Source organism: Drosophila melanogaster, chromosome 3L, assembly GCF_000001215.4.
Source record: "Drosophila melanogaster chromosome 3L".
In the NCBI taxonomy this organism is placed as follows: domain Eukaryota; kingdom Metazoa; phylum Arthropoda; class Insecta; order Diptera; family Drosophilidae; genus Drosophila; species Drosophila melanogaster.
Genome location: NT_037436.4, coordinates 23,173,065 through 23,196,269, shown reverse-complemented (window position 1 = coordinate 23,196,269; position 23,205 = coordinate 23,173,065). Strand labels below are relative to the sequence as shown.

The 23,205-nt window shown below is 36.7% G+C and overlaps 1 protein-coding gene and 2 long non-coding RNA genes across 3 annotated transcripts, besides 20 other annotated features; 1 reads left to right on the top strand and 2 right to left on the bottom strand.

The window, feature by feature from the left end:
• Positions 1 to 172: part of a mobile genetic element that runs on past the window's edge.
• Positions 173 to 1,575: 1,403 nt separating this feature from the next.
• Positions 1,576 to 1,997: a mobile genetic element.
• A 55-nt stretch (positions 1,998 to 2,052) lies between these two features.
• Positions 2,053 to 4,253: a mobile genetic element.
• Positions 3,785 to 3,829: a mobile genetic element.
• Positions 4,254 to 4,449: 196 nt separating the features above from the next.
• Positions 4,450 to 4,932: a mobile genetic element.
• A 1,460-nt stretch (positions 4,933 to 6,392) lies between these two features.
• Positions 6,393 to 6,555: a mobile genetic element.
• An 822-nt stretch (positions 6,556 to 7,377) lies between these two features.
• On the bottom strand, positions 7,378 to 8,167 carry lncRNA:CR45735 (long non-coding RNA:CR45735). Its single transcript, NR_125055.1, has one exon. It is a non-coding gene; the product is annotated as a long non-coding RNA:CR45735 (long non-coding RNA).
• A 138-nt stretch (positions 8,168 to 8,305) lies between these two features.
• Positions 8,306 to 8,763: a mobile genetic element.
• A 694-nt stretch (positions 8,764 to 9,457) lies between these two features.
• Positions 9,458 to 9,633: a mobile genetic element.
• Positions 9,634 to 9,659: 26 nt separating this feature from the next.
• Positions 9,660 to 9,774: a mobile genetic element.
• Positions 9,775 to 9,891: 117 nt separating this feature from the next.
• Positions 9,892 to 9,954: a mobile genetic element.
• A 145-nt stretch (positions 9,955 to 10,099) lies between these two features.
• Positions 10,100 to 10,182: a mobile genetic element.
• Positions 10,183 to 10,519: 337 nt separating this feature from the next.
• CG34031 (uncharacterized protein) lies at positions 10,520 to 21,824 on the bottom strand. Its single transcript, NM_001259965.2, has 3 exons — positions 21,629 to 21,824; positions 10,939 to 11,133; positions 10,520 to 10,868 (listed from the first exon to the last, which is right to left on the bottom strand). The coding sequence occupies exons 1-3, from the start codon at positions 21,801 to 21,803 to the stop codon at positions 10,579 to 10,581; spliced, it is 660 nt and encodes a 219-aa protein (NP_001246894.1). The 5' UTR covers positions 21,804 to 21,824; the 3' UTR covers positions 10,520 to 10,578.
• Positions 11,852 to 11,926: a mobile genetic element.
• Positions 12,357 to 12,671, top strand: lncRNA:CR43967 (long non-coding RNA:CR43967). Its single transcript, NR_073974.1, has 2 exons — positions 12,357 to 12,386; positions 12,457 to 12,671. It is a non-coding gene; the product is annotated as a long non-coding RNA:CR43967 (long non-coding RNA).
• Positions 14,603 to 17,131: a mobile genetic element.
• Positions 15,628 to 17,055: a mobile genetic element.
• Positions 17,147 to 19,864: a mobile genetic element.
• Positions 17,318 to 19,654: a mobile genetic element.
• Positions 20,569 to 20,816: a mobile genetic element.
• Positions 20,922 to 21,245: a mobile genetic element.
• Positions 21,825 to 22,176: 352 nt separating the features above from the next.
• Positions 22,177 to 22,250: a mobile genetic element.
• A 668-nt stretch (positions 22,251 to 22,918) lies between these two features.
• Positions 22,919 to 23,205: part of a mobile genetic element that runs on past the window's edge.

Here is a 23,205-nt window from a genome sequence, read left to right as displayed (position 1 = left end):
GGTAGTTTTGGGCGATTTTAGGGCGTTCCTGAGATCTCGACGTTCATACGGACAGACGGTTAGACGGGAAGACAGACATGGATAGATCGACTCGGCTATTAATTCTGATCAAGAATATATATACTTTATATGGTCGGACTCTACCTTTTGCCTGTTACATACTTTTCAACGAGTATGTATACACCCTTTCACTATACGAGTAATGGGAATAATGAGGGTTATAAATCAAATTTATGATACCGAATTTAACTCTCATATGATGTCAAAGATAATTGAGGAAACGTTAGATAGAGAGAGCAATACAAGTACTCACCCAGTTTTGTACGTCTATAAGCGTGAAAGAATTTTAAGGAGCATGTTTCGACAAGTTCGATACCCTGAGAAGCCCTCTACTCCATTTTCCGAAACCGGAATAAAGCTATATATACTTGTCCATATTACCTGACGTGACTAATATAGAAATCACTGAGGATAATATTTATCTCGGAGAAACAACAATCCTATTGGCCCTTATTGGAGCGTTATAAAAGAGCTTAAGGAGACTAAAACGACATTTTACAAGTCGTTTAAATGTCTCAGCCAGAATAGAAAGATTCAACAGAGCACCATAAATAAGCATTCCCGAATATTAGTAGACAGTTTCAACAACGCAAGAACACATATGTATATATGAGCAGCGAGATAATTAAGGAAAAGCCCATTGGTCTAAGGTATCAACCTTTTTATCCGACTTTAATCAAATTTGATAACATGGATCTGATCTGGAAAATGGATCTGATACTGAAAATTCTGAAATAGAGGAATAGGATTTAAATAACCATAAAAAACCAGCTGTTTTAATTTAAAATATATCATCAAATCAATAATTATCAAAATGTTACTGCACTAGGACTGGTCAATTGTCGTCGTTGTAGAGACATCAGACGTGATAAAAGAAAAATTAGCAAAAAAAACTCAAAAAGGAAAATCAGCAGAGAAACTTCAGTCTGAGATAGAAAACTTAAGATAGCGACTTAAAGCATCGTTCTGACAAAATCAGTACAAAGGAAGACATTAACGTTGACACATGATTAAAAATTGTGAACAATTATGAGCTGTCTCATAATATATGTATACAACGTAGAAATGAAATGACAAGAAATGCCTAGTAAATACTTTATACCAGGAGAGGTCAGCCCTATCGCGGTAAGAACTATCGAAGTAATTATCGTGACAGAGGAAACAATGGTAGTAACTACTAAAACAACGGCTACTCACAAAAAAGTAGATACTACAGAAGTAATAACCAGAACAATAACTACAATGGAGTTCATGGAAATTTCAGAGAAAACAACCGGGGTGAAGCCTAATGTAATGTACATTCCAAAAATACTTTCGTCCGAATTCTTAACACAAGAAATAAAAAAGTATTCATCGACTTAAATTAGATAAAAATTTAAACCGTTAGAAGATTACGAAATAATTAAAACTAAAAAACAAGTAAGTCATATGGAAATTTGAAATAAACTAAACAAGAATTTTTCAACACAATTCGAAGGAATTGTGAACGAAATATACACAAAGTACGTAGAAATTAATTAAAAGGTGTGGGCTGCAGGGGGTTCCTCGCTGCAGTCACTGGTAAATTAGCCGGTTGGCTGGTGGACGAATCACTAGGAATGCCCGGTGTTATTCCGCGCACAGAGGCAGAGGGTGGTATATCCAATTGAAGGTTATGGTGGAGGGCGTGACTTAGCCTTTGTCGATCGCTGGCCTGAGGCTCAGCGAGATTGTTAAGTTAAACAAATATATTTAACGGCAAGTGCCGTAGCAGTGATCTTTATTCATGAAGTGCTGTCTTTAAACTGACTTAAAGCTAACATATAAAAAGCTTTATACCGGCCTCTGCAAATGTGCAGAGCTTTTGCCGGCTATGCGAGGGCTTCCGGCCAAATGCTTGGTCAGCAATTTGACCGGAGCTTCTGGGCGGACGATCGGTCCGGTTAATTCACTTAACTTAGATATATTCGGAATTGAAACCGAACACAAAATATGAATAAAAGGATAATGTAATATATAAAAAACAACCGAATCCCACATAGTCAAAAAGAAGAAGTACACAACTAGTAAGCAAATTGATAATAGACAAAAAAATATAACAATCCGTCTCTGAATATATTTATCAAATTGTACTGATAAAAGATGGCGGTTAGTAATTGACTATCGTCAAATCAATAATAATATCTTTTCCGATATATTTTCATTATTCTTGACTAATTAGGAAGAGCTAAAACTTCTCTTGTTTAGATTTAATGTCAGGGTTTCGTCAAATAGAACTCGAAGAAAATTCCAGAAACAACGTCTTTTTCAACCAGCCATGGCTTTTAACACTTCACGCGTTTCCATACGGTTTAAAAATAGCGCCAAGTCCTTTTCAAAGAATGATGACAACTGCATTTTCAGGTATCGAACCTTCCCAGGCATTCTTGTATATGGATGACCTAATTGTCATTGGATGTTCAGAAAAACACATGATCCAAAACCCTACAAATGTTTTTGACTTATGTAGAAAGAACAATCTTAAGTTGCACCCAGAATAGTGCTCATTCTTCAGACACGAAGTTACCTTTCTGGGACACAAGTGTACTGATAAAGATATTTTACCAAACAATAAGAAGTATGATGTCATAGAAAAATACCCAGTCCCAACAGACACAGACAGCGCTAGAATTGCATTTTGCATTACCGAAGATTCATAATAAAATTTTCCTATTATTCACGCCACATAGCAAGATTATGTAAAAGGAATGTAAAATACGAATGGAAAGATCAGTTAATGAAACCAACGTTATTACAGTATCCCGATTTTGTGAAGCAATTTTGTATACAATAAAATCAGATGTAAGTAAACAAGCATGTGAAGCACTTCTAACACAATATCATAATGGAACACAAATATGCATCAAGATCTTTCACCAAGAGGAATACGATTTTACAGTGGAATATCTTACGAGGAATGATCATGTAGCAGAAAACATCAACAAAAAAAAAACATCAACACTAACAAATCAATTATGAAAGTTACTACAAGAAAAGATCAAGTAGATTTTCCTAAGAAAACTCAAAATAACGCTTCTCAGCCCAACGTATACGTAGTAATTGTAAATGACGAAGTACGAGAAATGTCTACAAGAAAATGTAAAAAAAAATTATAGCAAGAATTCTCGACTTAGGTCACTTCTTTCAAAGGCATGAAAAATATGCCAGTATATGAGTATTAGTATATCAGCAAGCTCAAATTGGCATCGAGTGAAAAGATTTTTGACACCATAACATATTTCTCAAGCCAGTCCCCTTATTAAATAATAAAAAGGGTAAAGAAGCAATACTCTTTACATAGTAACGAACTATTTTCAAGTTGCAACGCCTAGCTCAGAGAGTTTGTGTGTTCGTCCCACAAAATTTATGATTTGTATGATTGCCTGACCAAGGAGAAGACAGAGGTTTTGGTTGAAGTCGCTTTATTGTAGTATTTTATAGCTGACTCCTCCGGTGATCGCCTTCTGCTGCGCGGCGTTGCTCCTGCGACGCCTTGACTTCTTTGTCGTGTGTGTCCTTGACAACGGACCACTTGCTCGAATGGGACTAGGATGTTATGAGGGCAGGGTGGCCACGTGTTAAGGCAACGCTTGGCCGAGGACCCCTTTGCCAACTACTGACTCCACTGTCCCTTTTAAGCATGCCATGTCCTTGTCGTCTCCAAGAAGAAGACAGAGTTTCAGAACAAAGTCGCTTTATTGTAGTATTTTATAGCTGAGATCCCGTAATTTCCTCTTTTGCGCACGGCCCGTACTACTACTAGTACGGTTCAACGAAGACGTTCATCACGGATATGGGAACAGAACACAAAAATTCAATCTTTGAAGATTTATATAAAAACTTGAATATACAATAAACACAACATCTACTGCACACCATCACCAGACCTTAGAACTGTAGAAAGTCCTGTATTTCAATAGACAAAACCGACTGGGACACTTGATTCCATATTTCACATACTGTTTCACAAGTACGCCCTCTATAGCTAGTATTCGGTAAAGCATTGAGTATATATATAATAGAATCCCTTACCATGTGGATGACTACACTGAGAATTCAAAGTACAGGTTAGAACTAGCTTATAAAAGAGCTAGGATAATGATAGAAGATAATAAAGTAAAAAATAAGGAATTATATGATAGAACTAAAAATAGGAGACCAAGTCTTACTAAAAATCCATTTACTCTACGAATAACGGGTATTAAAATAGGAAATTTAGATAGGTGGAAACTAATCCAAAAGATGCAACAAAATTTTTGGGTTAAATGTAAAGAGGAGGCCAGTGGCCTATAGGGAAGGTGCGACAAATCCACAAAGGCAGAAATAAAAAAAATTGAAAATTCGTCCTCTACGCAAAAAATTTAAAGAGTATTTTATAGTGTGGGCTTGGCGGCTTTAGGCGTAAGAGTGGGCGTGGCAAAAAGTTTTTCGGCAAATCAATAGAAATATAAGCGACTAATAAAAGTATGAAAAATATTCAAAAATTTTTCAAAAGTGTTGGTGTGGCAGTTTTGGGACGTTGTAGGGCGTTAGAGAGATCGTGGCAATAATTTACAAGACTAATGAAGCTGTGAAAAAATATCTAATAGTTTTTCAAAAATGTTGGCGGTTTTAGGGCGTTAAAGTGGGTCAACAAACTTGAGCTGCGTCTATGTCTCTAGAATCTGCATGCTGAATCTCAACCCTTCAGCTTTTATAGTTCTTGAGATCTTGATGTTCATACGGACAGACAGATAAACGGACAGACGGACATGGATAGATCGACTCGGCTCTTGATCCTGATCAAGAATATATTTACTTCGTATAGTCGGAATAGTCTTTCTGCCTGTTACATACTTTTCAAAGAATCTAGTATACCCTTATACCCTTCGATTAACGGGTATAATTATATATATTTTTAAGATATTAGATACCTAAAATTTCGTTATCCTTTAGATTGTGCACGGGAATTTGGAACAACAAAGTAATTCGTAGTGTTTACAATTAAAAGTGACTCAATCGGTATCCGCCCAAGAACCTGTGCGTCCTTATAATATTAAATACCTTAATTAAAATCCCGCTTCGCAAAGTGAGACCGCGACTTAGGTGTACGATAAAATATCAAAGTGCACAGTGTAGTTTACCTAAAACATACGACTCTACATAAACAATAACAGTAACCTGCTTAAACAAATACAAGAGTGACCGTTACATAACCAACTCCCTGATAGATTTTTCATGACCTTAGCAAGGCATAACTTTTCAACTGTTCAAAAATTAAGACAAATTGCCCAGCAGAAGGGGTTTATAAAGACCCAATTTCCAAAAAATCAGATATTCCAAAGCTATATACGAACTCACTAAACTCATATACTAATACAAATAAAAACAAAACTCTTACCCAATCATAAATTCGTAACCCCTTTAATCCTTTCATAAGTCCCATGCAGATTCAAGGGTCAAATATAAGCAACCCTTATAAACAAATATTTCCGTCCAGACAACAGAAATTCAATCAAAACAGATTATATTTGTATAATGAATTCAGAACAGGCTTAAAGCGCAACCGACAAAACGACACCCGAAACTATTATCAAACCCCTCAGCAACCAAGAGTGCCGACTAAGCGTTTTAAAGAAGACAGCGGACAAACACGTATGCAGAAGAAAGTCACCATTAAGATTACAATAACATAGCTGACCAAGACATCGAGAATTACATTATAAACAAAACTAGACGTATACAAATAAGCAGGTTCACCATGCTGAAAATTTTCCAATACCAGCCTGGTAAACCACCATCACAAATACCGAAAAATTATGAACTCAAACTTTTTCATTTTTCCAGCTAAATCTTCCAGCTAATGGGATATTTCAACATACGCAGAAATTCTATACTCCTTCGTTTTCACCATTTTATGATATTGTATTAGGAAGAAAAGTATTAATGGAAAATACATACAAATAAAAACTGTCCATAAAAATCCAGTATACAAAACACCCTTCTCATTTTAAATATACTTAGATGTCCATTTTATTTTAATTCGCATTCATCACCCTATTAAAACAGTTTTTCCTTCTTTTATACTATACTTTTTACGGCACTATTACCAAACAAAAAAAAAAAACTACTTAGATACTAAGAATATTATTAATTAATGAAGCCTCTTTATTTTTGTATGGTGTTAAGATGAAGTTAATGAAGATATTCATTTAAAAACAAGATACAAAATTCTGTATCAAGATGCCAGGAAAATATTCCATATGCACAGACTCCCTCTTCTCCTTCGGTAACGGTAAACGGTAAAAATTTACAAGACCAGATATAAATTTTAAAAAATATCAAAACATTTTTTAATAGTATTTGCTTGGCAGTTTCGTCCGGTTCGTGGGCGTTAGAGTGGGCGTGGCAACATTTAGAAAAATACTTGCGCTGCGTCAATGTCTCTAGCTGCATGCTTTATCTCAACATTCTAGCTTTTATAGACGGACAGACGGACGGACAGGGCCAGTCATGGTGAGTGGTGCTGCAAAGAAGACATACAAAAAATACACATAAATACTGGTCTTACTATTGAGGGTATTTAACTAAATATTCAAATCGTCATATAAATGTTCAATATTAACAAATCGTAAGTTTGTGAAGGTATTTATATAAGACTCAAAATTTTCAAAAAAAAAAAAACCAAATAAAGATTAACGCATTAAATAAAAATAGTCAAAATAGTGATTCAATAAATAAAAAATGTATTTTATAATTTTTAAAACTTTCCTTGGCAAAACCATGTATGTATCTAAAAAAAACAATTTTTTTTTTGCAAATACTATTAAACCCCTTTAATTTATTTCGAAAGGAAAACTGTTTATTTTACACAAATTTAATTAATTGTCTTTAATCAACAACTTTTTTTACTTCAAGAATCATTGCATTGCCCTTGCTTGCTAGGGGGTAAAACTTAAGTCACAGTTCATAACCGTTAAAAAGTATTTATACACTTTGCGAAGGTAATGTTAAATTTTGTTAGAAGACTTAAACGCAGTAAATGCGATAGCTTCGACCTCATAACGTAATTGTATTTCTGATCATCGTGAACACTGTAGTTGATTTACGCAACCCCGCCTCTATAAAGTATAAATACCCTTGATCACGATTAAAAGACGAGTCGATTTGCTTTAGTATTGCAGACATAAGATGCATTGGTTATACATAATGACATAAATACATAAATGAAATTTAAATTTAAATAAATTTGAGTGAGAAATTTTAAATCCTCAGTTCGTGTGGAGATTTCAAAGCGCGCCTCGCAAATGAATTCCAATTCAAGTTTTGTTGAAGGCATTTCTCCGTGTGATTGTGACCATCAAATTCGTTTTAGGCTATGCTAACTAGATGGACTTTAATTCCATGTTTCCGACGCTAATAGATAGATAGATTAGATAGATTAGATTAGATCGATTTTTTTTGTCACTGAGATTCTACTGCTAAGGGCAGTCCAGGATGCCAGGGTGGTGTGTTGCTCAAGTCAAGCTTCGGCCGGGATGGTCTCTAATTTAAAAAGACTCGCATAGGCTGGGTTGTTTCCGGAGGCTGCGGTCGCTCCAATGCCAAGGCTTTAATGAGAAAACCCAACTAAATCGTCTTGATGTGCTGCTTTGTCGGTGTTGTGGGGTGGGGGTTTCCCCGAGTCCTAACAGTATGCTCTGCGAGCATTCTTATCTCTTGAAAGAAAAAATTAGGGAATCGTCCAGCAGTCAGGGTTTAATACAAGGCTTTCATTAAGGAGTACGTGCAGACGGTACATATGTCAGAAGTTCCGATAGAAAAATCACCACTAAATTTCGTTCAAATGTACCAGCCGATTTGGTAGGATTTTCGGAAGATGATTTTTGAAGTTTGACGATGAAGGCGGTTTTACAAAAAGGTCTCGCCTGAAATCCGGTATCTGATCAGTGTTTTTCTCAATTTCAACCCTTCAGTCAACATCAAGGACTTGCAGGCGTTTAGTTTTATCCGCAATCCCACGGTTCCATGATCCTCTTGGTTTTGTTGGCCCAGTAATCACAAAGTCCAATTTTTTTCAGCCTTCCTTTACCGAAAAATAAAGAATGGCAAGATATCCTGTAGTTTTGCTCAAATTTGGATCTGATGGTTTTTGCCATGCCAGCATTAAAGCTTATGAAGCCTGTGTATATGTCGTTTTTAAGTGGCAATCGCACAGCAGCCACTTACTTTGTTCAAAGTACTTCAGCAGAAAGCCTGCCGATCTCAATTTTCTAACTTGAGAACATTTTTTAATTAGTGGCCCGGCTTTATAATTTATCGAGCCAGATGTGACAAACTTACACTTCATTCGCAAATCGATAGCTGCCGGCGCATCGCCTACCTGGCGCATCGCCTACCTGGCGCAGATTTCCCGGTCCTATGGAAGAAATAGTATTTAATCTAACTGCAGCAGCTAATGAAGTGGCGCACTCCCAAGCCTAGGTTAGTTGTGGTCCTCGGTAAGGATGAAAACTTGCCGCTCTTGAAGTGGCCGTTAGCGAGAGTCACTGAGCTGCTGCCTAGAAGAGATGGAGTCACCTGAGTTTTTGGACTGAGGAAACAAAAGGACTAACGAAGCGGGCGGTGAATAAGCTGTGTCTGCTTAAGGATGCTGTTTAAGGCCACGCTTCCCACGGGAGAAGTATGTCGGTCTCGCAGACTCCAGCAGCACCTTAAACTTATGTCTTCAATTATGGCCAATATGGAAGACACAAGGATGCGGCACCTTAGCTTTCTTTATGTATGCAGATCAGCTGCTTGAGTATCTAAGATCTTCCCTCTCGCGAGCTCTCTCTTGTATCCTCTATCCTACCCCTTTGGCTTAGCGTTCTGCTGTTCGCAATGCAATTATTCTATTTCAACTAAACAACGTTATAATTAATTTATGTTCCTGTAAATAATGTGCAGGTGTAAATATGTTGTCTTATCACAGATATCATCGAAGTCCTTTGAGAGTGTACACTAAAACATCTGCACAGCTTCACTTACAACGTACTGTAGTATAAATGCATACGAATCGAATTAAATGAAAAGAGTTTATTCTACAAAATGAAGCATAGTTGTAGAAGTAAGAGGGGTCTAAAGTTTTATGGAATAATATATTGATTAGAACTAGTAAACATAATCTATATATTCTTTCGTTTTGCGTATTCCTTTTTGACTTTTGATGCGAACGAACTAATTCGGACAAATAAAATCATATTTTGTTATTTGTTTTGATGGTGTTTTAGTGAACTCGTCCTTATACTGTGTATACTGCAATATAAATATATCAAGAATATTTATTCGGTTCGTTCTTATATTATTTTTTGTGACCTGTCCATTCCTTTTCATACCAATTACTCTTAGAGTAAAGGGTTTACCAGATTTGATAAAAAGTATGTAACAGGCAGAAGGAAGCGTTTCCGACCATATAAAGTATAAATATTCTTGATCAGGATCAAAAGCCAAATCGATCTGGCCATATCAAACAAACCGCCCAAAACTAACACGACCTCATTTTTGAAAAATTGTTGGATATTTTTCATAATTTTAAAAGTCTTGTAAATTTCTACCGATTTGCCCTAAAACCGTTAAAAACTGCCGCGCCACATTTTAGAAAAATGTTGGGATATTCTTCATAATTTTATTAGTCTTATCAGTCTAATTTTATTGGTCTCTGTATCGATTTGCCAAAAAACTTTTTGCCAATAAAATTCCATTTTTAAGCCCTGGTTATTACTCGTAAAGAATAAAGCTATACTAGTTTTGTTGAAAAGGATGTAACAGATAAATGGATGCTTTTCCGATCAACAGGATCAATAGCTTAGTCGATCTGGCCATGTCAAACCGTGTGAACGTTGAGATCTGAGGAACACTGCACAAGTTTGTATATTGATGTTATTACAACTGTGAGGGCGCACCGTGAACGTTTGTGGACCTTTGACCCGAGCGTAACAGGCGTCAACGAGAGGAGTCGGGGCAGCCAGGTCAAATAGGAAATAATGGACATTAAACCCGTGCAAAGCGGAGAGACCGTGAACTAAAAGTACCGCGGTGGACCTTGGACTCGAGCCGGCACAGGGGTCGAACGGTAATAGTGCGAACTTTGAACGAGCACAAAGGGAGCCCGGATAGATAAGGTGCCAGTGAGCGGGAAACGGTAGTATGTGGTTGATCACTGCAAGTGACAAGGACCTCGCGTTGAACGAAGGACGACAACGAAACGACGGCGCGCTGCAGACGGGGATGACCGTGGGAGTCCAGAGCGAGTATTCTAACAACAAAGCTGACTTTAACTTGAAACCCTGTCGGGCAATCACACGAATCAAACAAATTTGGTGGGACGAACTAATAAACCTCTCTGAGCTAGCCGTTGCAACGCATAGCGAGCAGAACCAAGAAAAACAGTTTGATACCACTATAAAAAGTAGATAACTATATGCTTAACTTGTTTTATTAATGATTTAATAATTTCTTAATGTGTTATTCAGTAGTATCTTATTTTGTATTTGGAATAATAGTTGTTATGGGAAGGGTAGGTATCCATAGTCCATGTCTGTGCGCTATTTTCAACCGCGAAGTCAACTGTTTCTTCCATTTCGTGCGACGATTTTGAAACCATGTTTTTACCTGAACTTCCGTCAGAGATAATGATTTTGACAGTTCAACACGCTTGCTAACGCTAAGATATTTGTCTAAATTAAACTCATTTTCAAGACGTTCCAGCTGTGAGGCACTATAGGCCTGACGAGGTTTTCTGTCAGTAAATCTCTTTCTCAGTTGTTTTTCTTGAAAACAAAAACGTTAGTTTCAATATTTAATTTTAGGATTTTAATTATTTAAATTGAAAAAAATTACCTTGTAAGTTTGTCGAGTTGGTTATATAAGAGGGAAGAATACTTTCTGTTCGCCATACAAAGCGTGAAACTGTGCTGCCATCAAATGTGATGGGTAACCGGCGGGGGTGTCCTTGACATAAATCAAAATTTGTAAGTGGGGTTTTATTATTTCCTTCCTGAGTAAAGCTAAATGCATACAGTTTTGAAATATCGCCTGAAATATACAAATTCGTTAGTATTTTTATTACTTATTAAGCATTTTTGTATTAATTTCACCGCCTAATTATCTTCGAAAGTATTGAGTTGTCCGATTCGGTGACAAGAAAGATGTTATTGACAGAAAGAGACCGCTTAATTACAACTCTTGACCTGTTAATGGATGATATGCCATTTGTTTAATACCTTGACGGGCAGACAGGAAAACTTCAACATCTCTTACTCCCATAGAATATTTATTAATTCAACCAATTATGGGTGCGTAATAAGGTAAAGATCTAAGATCCATATGTTTTATGATTGTCTTATCAAAACTCTTCCATTATTTTCTTTCAACCGGCACGATACGCTCTCACTGCTCTTACCATCTCACTCTACCTCAAGCGGTCCATCCGGTCTCTCACAGCTTATTCTTCCCGCTTTCTCTTAACTCTTGTCCGTATCCAAACTTTAGTACACCTTACAATCCAAAAAGGTTTTTAGGAAATCGATACAAATTTACAAGACTCATAAAATTTAGAAAAAAAATTAAATGTGTTTGCAAAAGTCGGCGTTCGAGTGCGCGTGGCAACATTTGGAAATAAACTTGCGTTGCACGATTTAGCTGCATGATTTCTCTCAGCAGTAATTTTGCAAAGAAGACATAAAAAATACAGAAAAATACAATTTATAAACGAGAAATACACACAAAAACTGGTCTTACTATTGATAAAACTCGAGTCGATCTGGATAAGTCCGTGTCCGTCGTGTCCGTATGAGAGCAGTGATTTCGGTAAATATGAAAGCCAAAATATTGATACTAAATGTGTAAATTCTTGAGACACCATGTTGGTCTGTTTATAAAGATTTCAAATAAAATACTAGCGTCGCAAAACTACCACGCCCACAAGTTTGAAAATGCCTCTAATTTGCATGGGAGTGTATATGACGTCCTGCTTTGAAAACAGAAGCAAGAAGAGGTGGTCCTACAATGTAATATTTTAGTATATATACCCTGTTAATATAACATCGCGTTGCACTTGAAATAGAAAGAAAAGATTTTATATTAATGATCGGTATGTACGCTGTCGCGGAACGGATACGTTGGCTATCGATAAGTAGTTAAGTAATTTGTCACCGATTGAGGGCACTCGGGCACATTAAATACTAAATGTATGCATTTTTATCGCTATGGTAATTGGTCACATCGATTTAACTAAGAATTAAGCTACTTCGTCTGACGATACCAAGAGTGAGGGAAGAGAAACTGCGGTACGTAAAATTCAGAATAGATATAAGGTCAAATTTGTAATGCCTTTCAAACTGTATTATTTCCCTATAGAATAAAACGATCTTCATTTGTCTAAGCCAATGAGCGTTGTTGTTTATGTTGTTTATGTACAAAGTAGCGCGCCCACTCAGTATCGACATCTGATCACCGATGGAAGATCGGCAGCCGAGTACTCAGCGCTCCAAGCGACTAATCACCGCGCAACAAGCAGCGGAGTATAATTACCTTCCCATCTTGTAACTAGTGCATATAATAAACCACCGATTAATATTAAAGCGTGGTAGAGTTAATATTGGCGACGCGGATGGGTTCATTAAAAATTAATGAAATTGACAAAGATCCCATCACATGGAAGATAAGGACAGCGATAACGTTTCGTGTGGATCGAGAAAGGAAGAGCACAAGTATACTGCGTCGGAAGCGATTAAAGACACTCGCAATTCTGAGCAATTATCACATAGGAAAAAAGTAAGCAGAAATCAAAAACTTACATGGACTTGAAAGTTTAGAAATTTTTGACTTGGCGTATCCAGACAAATGGACATCGTACTTAGAGCGATTAAACTTGTTACTGATAAAAAATAGGTAGGTTGAGGACGAAGGCGGCTTTCTTAACGCTAGCTGGCGCGCCGATATACGACTTATTAACATCATTGGCGTCACCAAGTATAGTGAGTGAGCTGAAGTTAAGCGCAATTCAAAAATTGCTGGCAGATCATTTCACCCCACGCACCTACGAAATTACCGCATTTTACTATGGCAGCACTGCGCACATTGGCACGGTTTCTATTTGCTACAATCAACAACATACCGGAAACATGCCAGTGGTTATTGTCTCAGGTGGGGGCTCAGATGTAACTGGCTTAAGGAACTCGGTATTCGAATCAAGGGAATATTCTCCATAACGAGCAATACAGACATTCAGCCAGTTCAAAGAACTTTTTAGCTCAGAATTAAGAAAACTTACTAGACCACCAGTTTCGTTACATGTAGACGGAATAATTAGACCCGTAATTGGACCTGAAACCGCCGACATCAGTAAGAGCCCTGAATGATCTAATTACTTCCGACCATCTGTTAGTCCACTATGATTGCCAGTTTCCGGTTATACTAGCATGTGACGCATCACCATAGGGCCTGGGAGCAGTTCTTAGCCACAGACTTCAAGACGGATCTGAAAAACCAATTGCCTTTTATTCACGAACGCTTTCAAAAGCAGAGCGAAACTATGCTCAATTCTACAGAGAAGCAGTCGCGCTAGCTGCCGGTTCCACAAAAATTTCTTAACTATGTGTATGGACGATTTTTCACGCTCGTCACCGATCATAGCCCGCTGTTGCGCATATTTACAACGGCAAAACCAGTACCAAACTATGCGACGTCGTTCCATATTCATTACTGCATATAACGTCGATACTGTTTACCTGAAGGGAACAAAACCGAGAAATGCTTACTTCCTGAGCCGCTGCCCAATAGCAGTCCTAATGATTGAATTAGCAGCCAAGTCTATTATCAGTGCTCAACTCATCGCATCACAAACTTCAAAGTTTTAAGGGGGTGGCCTGACATGACGATCAAAAGATCAAATATCCACACCTCTACACCAGAGGAGCCTTAGTCTGAGGTAACAGAGCAGTTATACCTCCAAGAGCGAGGACATCCATTTTAGTAGCGTTACATTCCGGAATTTGTAAAAATCAAGGATACAGCACGCAGCTATGTTTGGTGGCCCGATGCTATAATCGAGTAAACTACAAGAATTGTATATCATGCCAGGAAATCATGAATCAACCACCACAGGCAATACATCATTGGGAATCGTCAAGGTGCCCTTGTACGCGTTTGACTCTGCTATACCGTTTCAGGGTAGAACTTTCTTTTTGGTCGTTGACACATACTCTAAATGACTCGAAGTTGCGGAGTCCCCTCAACATCTGCGCACGGCGCAATTAAGTTTCTTCGTCAACTATTTGCCACGGCTTACCCGACGAACTTCTTTCCGATAATGGCACAGCGTTTACATCGGAAGCATTCGAATTGTTTATAAATAACAAACCCGTCTACAAACAGGCAAGCCTTTCTAAAGAAGTTTGACCGTAGTGCAGACATCAACCTGAACTTAGCCAGATACTTCTTATATACTACTACTTATTACTGCTAAATCGAGAACTAAAAACATATTTCGACAAGATTCAACCAAAGACACTAGAATAACAAGATGCGTAACGGCCATACATTGGTTTGGCACTATGCAGCCACTTTTTTGGTGACGGCCAAAATTACTCCCTTTCGGCTCACTCCCGCTGAGAGCGTAAGAAATCTAAAAATATAATTTGCTTGCTTGTGTGAGTAAAAACAATAGACGAGAACGCGTATAAGTGTGCGTGTTGTGCTAGAAGACGATTTTCGGGCCGAAATCAATTCTGATCGAAGAAACGAATTTACATGATACATATTAGGGTAGTTTTTGCCAATTTCGTAGCAATGTGATAAAATAAAATAATTATTAAAAATTCACGCCCTGACTATTATAATTTTAAAGCTTTTTAAATTTGTTTGTTAAAATCGCCGCTCGAATTAGCTACCGTTTACACATTTATATTTATGTTTAATTCTAATTTGTCTCTCATCTGACATTTTTTTAAAAGCGAAATATTTTTTTTGAAACACTTTTAATGTTAATGTTACATCATATTAAGTCAAATGACTTAATAAATATACTTAATAATTAAATATGATAACTGTTTATTGCAAAAGTAATATCAAAGACACTAGAATTATTCTAGTGTCTTTGTTTTGTTCATATCTTGAGGCACGAAGTGCGGACACAAGCACTCAACAATCATTGCCTTATTAATTTTTCACACGCCGCAAGATGAATACTCTAATGACAAATATTCTTATATAAAGTCATTTTTGAAATTTATTTTTGTGATAATATGTACATAGATTTGGCTATTTCTAATCTATTTTCAAATAATAATAACGTTAAGGCAATGCAAAACAAGAATTTTTCGCATGGTGCCAATTGATCAAAAATTATATAGATTGAAAGTCTAAGAACTTCTGAGGTGAAGGGCATATTTTGTCAAATTTACAATGCATGAGCATACGTGTGCACACATACTCCAGTTGTCTGCTATCACTTTGTGCGTTAAAAAGAGCTGTTCTCTGTAGCGCACTTCGCTCTCTCGCTCTCTAACAAAAATTCGAGAGAGCCTGCACTATGGGGCATTTGGCCTGTTTTTTTTTTACAAAAATTAATACCTCCTAAACTATTGGAGATATTTGGATGAATTTTTTTTTATGCGTTACACCAGGAATATTTTGGAAAAGTGGGCGTGCCCCAACTCCGCCCCAAATTTTTTTTTTTTCTTTTTAATAATATATTTTTAAGGTTTATTTTTGATTTCAATATTGTATAATTCATAACCGTCTTCCTCTTCACAATCAGTAGAGTCTGAAGAATTTTTATCAAGTTCAAATTCGCAAGCTAACATTTCAATGACTTCTGGTGGAAGAGATAGTCGCTTATGTTTTCGCCTCTTTAAATTTATTGATGATATTATGGGATCCGAAGTATCCATTGCTCTGTAAAAGACATCTGCGAAGCTACTAATATTTTTTGCCGTGGCTGGGTTCAACAAAAGAATTTTAAGTATGGCTGCAAGATCCCGCAGGCAGCACTTCCGTGCAGCTTGAACCAAAAGACGTTCGTTGTGATTCTGCGCCCTTACGACTTCATCTGCTTGCTGTCTTCGGCCACTCAAATTTTTTTAATAATATGACGTTTTCGGGAGTCCAACTAATTTCCTTTCCTATTTATTTTTCTCCTTTACCTTCAGGACTAGGTGTTCTTCTAACCAATTTGAAAAAAATTTTAAAAATTCATTTATTTTTCGATTGCATTTTCTCCAATTTCGCAAAAGATTGACTGAAATCATTCGTTATTATTATTATTAGTTAATCGTTTATTAAAGTCTAGCTTGCTATCAGAAAAATGCCCACTGATAAAAGTGCAAATAGAATTTTCCTTTTGACGAACACCCTTTTGCGTGCGCCACACTTCCAGCAGGGCAGCATTGGAAATCGAGATATTACTCCCTAAAAAATGAAAATTCTCAAAAAACCGCAAAAAACGCACATAGAGACTACCTGATATGAGTTAGGAATTGAACACACTACAACATGGATATAAACACATACTGAACAAATTTGAACAAATTGTTGTAGCTCTATTCAAAGTTGAAAATTTTTTCAAACAACTACATGTTGACACCACTTGCTAAATGTACAAATTGTTAGAAATAGGCGCACACAATAAACAATATATTAATAACAACACATAATAAGAACCTAAAGATTGATTATCCATTTTAAATTATACTCTCCTTCTTCTTCTTTTTAAATTTTAACACTTTGAAAGTTAAGCTAAATTTTGCGCGCAAAGCAGCCACGTGGTATATGCTCGCAACAGCCGACTTTAACAGCTGTTATTATTGCATTGTTATGCATTGTTAAATTAACTTATGCGGGCTATATCATAACAGTTTAACGTATTTCCAATGTATTACTACTAAAATACTTCAAATTTGCATACTTGTGAAAAACACATTATTGTAAAAAAAACAGGCCAAATGCCCCATAGTGGCCTGGAGCCACCTCTAGAGCCACGGCCAAAAAATCGTGTGCCAAAAAATCGTATCTTGTTATTCTAGGGTCTTTGATTCAACCCACCGCAATAACATATACATACATAACATAAACATAGGAATCAATAGCCGAGTCGATCTACCCATGTCCGTCTGTCCGTCGTCCGTATGAACGTCGAGATCTCAGGAATTATAAAAGCTAGAAGGAGAATATTTAGCATACAGATTATAGAGACAAAGAAGCAGCGCAACTTCGTCTATTAGCTTTTAAAGCGAACGGTTGTGTTTTTTTCTGCGCCCCGATTTTTATTTTGTGTTTGTCAAACCAGCCGTGGTTTTTAATAATCTTCTTTAATTATCATATATTTTAAACATAATTATTAAAGATCCGTTCGCTTCGCGAGTGGTTCTGTTGTGATTTGTGCAGTAGTTTAAACAAATCTACAAAGAATTTTGCATTTTTCGTCTTTGTGTTTTGTTTACTCTCCTTTTTGTGCAGACTGCTCTCGTGCGGTTCTTTTAACAGCTCGCTTGAAAGTTTTGATCTTGTGTTTTCGTGCACAGTGGTCTGATGTCAGATAAACATGGAAACCGTTTATGTTGTCTGCTTTTATAAAAATTGTTGCCAGGTTATAAAACCTGAGCAGCCAAAAAGGGTAAAAATCCAAATTACTTTTGTGATGCTTGGCTTGTGGTTGCGAACGAGATGAAATCGTTTATGCGCCAAACTAAAGGTGGCGTGAAAGAACTGATCAACAGTTTTGGCGCAAAAAAACCGCTGGTGGTAGGCTGTAAAGATCAACAGGACTCCACAACTGATCAGCTGTCAATCGCAGCACAGCCGCATATGTTTCTTAGATCGGCAGCTAAAAAAGATTCGGAGCAATCCGATCAATCCGCTGTGGAGGGACCCCACGCTGTGATTGCTAAAAATTCCGAATTGTCTGCACTGGTTTCTCAACCAGTGATTCCATCTGCCCCGATTAGTTTACCACCGCAAGGGAACATTGAACTACCGGCACAAGTTGGCACTTCAGAAATACAATCTGCAGGGCCAAGCCACAATTTGCAGGGACCAATTGGTAGTTCTAGGTGATTTAAATATACCTGGCACAACGTGGTCCCCAGAAGAACAATCGAATATCCTTCTCCCTTTAGCACAACATGACTTTATTGACGGTTTGCTCGACTTATCGTTGTCGCAAGTTAATTATACTCGAAACTCTCTTGGTCGACTGTTGGATCTATGTTTTGTAACAAGTCCTGAAAGTGTGTTTCTGTCCAGGGTAGCACCTCTTACTCAACCTGAAGATCCATATCATCCTACTTTCGAGGTGGCAATCGACATAGGTACTGTATTAAAAGTAAATTCAGAGAAGTCAACAAAGCGAATTCCCTGTTTTCGCAAGGCAAATTTTCGAAGGCTAAACAACTTTATAGCTGGCTTTAATTGGTCCGATCCTTACTCCTGCAACATAATGGCGGATGCAATTAATATGTTTTATACCGCAATTAAATCATTTTTGACTCTTGTGTTCCAATGTACTATCCGTCAATCTCTAAACCTCCTTGGTTTAATAAAGAGTTAACACACATAATAAAAAAGGTAGCAAACTGGATGCAATCAATTACAGAGGAATCTCTAAATTGTCGGCTATCCCAAAACTTTTTGAAAATGTTATAACTCCTCATTTGCAGCACCTTTGTAGATCAATCACCGTGTCAGCAGGGTTTTATGAAACGCAGATCAACAACCACTAACCTCTTGGAGCTAACTTCTTTCGTACTACAGTGTTTCAAAAATAATCTTTAAACAGATGTCATCTACACTGATTTTAATAAAGCATTTGACTCTGTTGACTCTCTTTGGACAGAATAACACGGGTTGATGATCTTGGTGTTCTTCTGGACCCTAAACTAAAATTTTCTGACCATATTCCGTCATTGTCAATAAGGCCAGGGGTGTGCTTTTTTTTATAAAAAGGTGGTCTAAGGAATTTGATGATCCTTACTTGACTAAAACCTTATTTATTTCGTTAGTCCGTCCGATTCTCGAGTACGGATCACCTGTTTGGAATCCACAATAAGTAGTCCACTCGGAATTGGGATGCAAACCGTATATAACCTCCTTATTCCAGTAGACTACTTGTAATTAATTTACCGTCCCTAGCTAACCGTAGAACTGTGCTTGGAACAGTCTTTATTTTTAAGCTTATTCGTGGTGCAGTTGAGAGTCCCGACTTGATTAGTCGGCTTAACTTCTCGGTTCCAAGTAGATTCACTAGAAACTATATACCCCTTCTCTTAAATCATTGTAGATCTAACTATGATTTGCATGACCCTTACAGAGTTTTATGTTCTGACTATAATAGACTTTATCCTATTATCTGTAATCTTGACTCTCTGCAGCTCTTAAAGCAATCGATTTTAACTTTTTTATTTAATATAGTTATTTTACATTATATTCATTTCTTCGTTCCTGTTCTCTTTTTTATATTGCGTCTATATCTTCTCGCGAATCGAGCCGTACGATACACGGCAGCGCCCCTCGGTTGGTTGGGCGGGAGGTGAGGCCGTGGGACCCGAGCCAAAAAAAAAACTTTGTTGAAAAGTGAGTTGACATTTTTCATATTTTTATTAGTCTTATAAATTTAAAAAAATAAAAATTTTGCCGCTCCCACTCTAACGCCCTAAAGCCGACGAACCGGTCACACCCACACTTTAGAACCATTTTTAATTTTTTTTTTGTATCTATCGATATCCCAGAAAAAAGATGAAATTTCGCGTTTGCCGGGTACCGGGTATCTTGCATTATTTATTATACCCGTTACTCGTAGAGTAGAGTTTAAGTGCTAGGAGGAACAGGTATAAGGAAGTGTGTTAAAAATAAAAAATTTGTATTCAAGATGTTTATGTTGAAAAATATGTAAAAGGCAGAAGGAAGCTTTTCCGACTATAGCGGATTCAAAATTCTCCTATAATTATTAATTAATTCTCCTAATTAATAATTGTTGTGTGGTCTGCCGCCCAGAAACAAGTGACCAGAATTCTTATTTCTCCCTTGCTAAAAACTATGTGACAAACTAAAACATGTCAATTTAATCTTATCTTCTCTCGCTGTAAATAATTATACCCGTTACTCGTAGAGTAAAAGCAAAGACCCTAGAATAAACTATTCAAATGAACTATTCTAATGCGAAAGGGCTCATAAGTCATTGCCAAGTCTCCTTCTCCAACCCACTTTCTTTCATAACTCTACCTATCTTTCTAATTTTTCATAGACCCTAACCTGCACCAATTTTAGAGCACTCATCAGATTATATTTGTTATATGAACAAACACCAAATGCACTTGATAATCTCGAAGAAAGAAAAGCAAAGAAAACGGGAAGAAAATAAACTCCCATAACAAACATTAGACATTTAATTTTGATGGTCTTATCAGAGGGGCAAGAAACTACTATATACCAAAGACCCTAGACCCTTATTCTAGTGTCTTTGGTAAAAGGGTATACTAGATTCGTTGAAAAGTATGAACAGTCAGAAGGACTATATAAAGTATAAATATTCTTGATCAGGATCAATATCCAAGTCAACCTGGCCAAGTCCGTCCGTCCGTCTGTCCGTATTATTTCTCATTTTATTATCCCCAATATCTATCGATATGCCAGGAAAAATTATGGAATTTTGCCTTCGCATTCACACTAATTGAGAAACGGGTATCTGATAGTCGGGTAACTCGACTGTAACATTCTCTCTTATTTTATTATCTGTTTGTACACATACTATATGCTATACATACTTCACGAAATCGTTACTCAGCTAGTTTGAATATATGATTAAGATATTTTAAATCTTATTTTTAAGTTTTGGCGGTTTTAGGGCGTCAGAATGGGCGTGCCAAAAAGTTTTTTGCACATCTATATAAATATACACGACCAATAAAGGTATGATAAAATATCAGCACATTTTTCAAAAGTGTGGGCGTGGCAGTTTTGTGCGGGTTGTGGGCGTGGCAACATGGGTCAACAAACTTGCGCTGCGTCTATGTTTCTAAAATCTGTTTGCTTAATATCAACCTTCTAGATTTTACAGTTCCTGAGATGTTCTTACGACCAGACGGACATGGCCAGATCGACTCTCGTTTTGATCCTGATCAAGTATATATATACTTTATATGGACGAAAACCCATTTATTCTTCGAGTAACTGGTATAAAAAGGTCGTATGTTGACATATACGACCTGTAACCAATAATAAGAGTTTTAAGGGGTCAAGCGGACGAACAGCTGTATAGAGGGATATGACTGAATCGTCTGAGCCGTTAATGAAGATTATGAGGCTAAAAATTTCCTTTTCACTGTACATCAATGTGTTAAAAATAAAAAAAATATTTATATCTATGATTTACTTATATAAGAATTTGGATGGCTTAAATTTTTTATGTTAGACACGTTTTTGTGAGTTATTTGTATTTTTGTACTCACACAAATAAAAAAATATTTAGCTTGAAACAATAAATGGCACAATATACTTCACTATAATGTTTCTATTGTCAACTTCGTTTTCTTACTTGATGTAACATTTGTATTGTCTTTGGGTAGACTATTTTGAGATGAGTGAGCCTCTGAAGTGCTCAAAATACTGTCAATGCTAAACGCTCCTAATTTTCCCTTTTTTTTTGTTTGTATACTTTTTTCAATACACGAATTTAATCGCGACTTATCTTGTTCGAGATGCGGATTCATCTTTATCTTCCGTGTGACTACAACTGGAGTTTAAAATGTTGACTGTAAAAATACAAATGCTCCTACATATACAATTAAGCTGTTTAAAGCTCGTGCCCCGCCCAGAATTCACACATCGTTATTTCATTCCTGAAATGTACTAATGAGAATTACCATCAAGATTGGCCAGTCAACAACCAATCAATATGCTTGCTTAGTATCTTGAAGTATGTATAGTGTCAATATATGCACATAAACACACAAAGTATAAATCCAATTTAAAATGTGTTAATTTATCACCTAATTTCTAATAAGGGAGAAATATGATCTAGGAAAGACACATCTTTTTCAATTACAATTGCTTACTACAACTGGCGTTGAAACTATTACAAAACAAACAGGAGAGATCGCTATAGTCGAGTTCTTCGACTATCCCGTTACCCGTTACTCAGCTAGTTGGAGTGCAAACGAGAAATTTTAGAAACTTGTTGTCATATCCAATAAAAAATTAAACAAAATACGCTGAGGACAAACAAAATAAGATCTGGGGAGTCAACGAATTTCGTCGCATTCCATAACTGATGGCATGCTTTATCAAAATAATTACTTGCCCGTTTAACCGGATATCCTTAATATGTACCGGATAAGTAAATTAAGGATATTTTATTTTCTTAGTTGACTAGTTGTTTCTCAGTCATTTTTTATAGCCGCTATTCGTAGAGTGAACGGGTATACTAGATTCGTTGAAATGTACGTAATAGGCAGAAGGAAGCGTTTCCGACCATATAAGTTATAAATATTTGTAAACTCTTGTTGTTTAATTAAAAAGGGGAATCCGTTAGAGGTTGGCTTGTATTTAGATTTATTCGTAAGAAACCCAAAACTGCCACGCCCACATATTTTACAAATATTTTTTATATTTTTATTTTTTGTTAGTTTAGTGAATTTCGATTTGCTTCTCCAAAAACCTTCTGCAACGCCCAAAGCAACCTAATACTGCCCACACTCTTGAAAATTGTTTTGATTGTAAAAAGTACATTTTTTATGACAATATTTTTATACTCATTACATTAGAACAAGTAGGTTTTCAATATTTAGAAAGAACCTTTTCCGACTATATAATAATATATATATATAGTAGCATATGTGCCATAGTATAAGACCACATATACTTACACACACACACACATACATAACCACATAGGAACAGCCATACACAAAATCATAGAATGCCTTAGGATATAAGTCATAAAATCATGTATCCAATAAGAACCCAAATTCTGGTGACAATAACAAATCCAGCCTACCCTAATGTAAACATTAACATCCGCTGCCGAATCAGTTATTCCCACCAAAGGGTCAAAACCGCTTACGCAGCTCAAGTTCTCGGCTGATCAGTACCCATGAGTGATCCACTCAAGAA

Excerpts from the sequence above, each read along its gene's own strand:
- CG34031 (NM_001259965.2), bottom strand. The coding sequence starts at position 21,803 with ATGAATCCGCATCTCGAACAAGATAAGTCGCGATTAAATTCGTGTATT. Across the intron at positions 11,134-21,628 it reads CAATACAAATGTTACATCAA|GCGATATTTCAAAACTGTAT; the intron begins GTAAGAAAACGA and ends TGTATATTTCAG. Across the intron at positions 10,869-10,938 it reads CAACTCGACAAACTTACAAG|AAAAACAACTGAGAAAGAGA; the intron begins GTAATTTTTTTC and ends TTTGTTTTCAAG.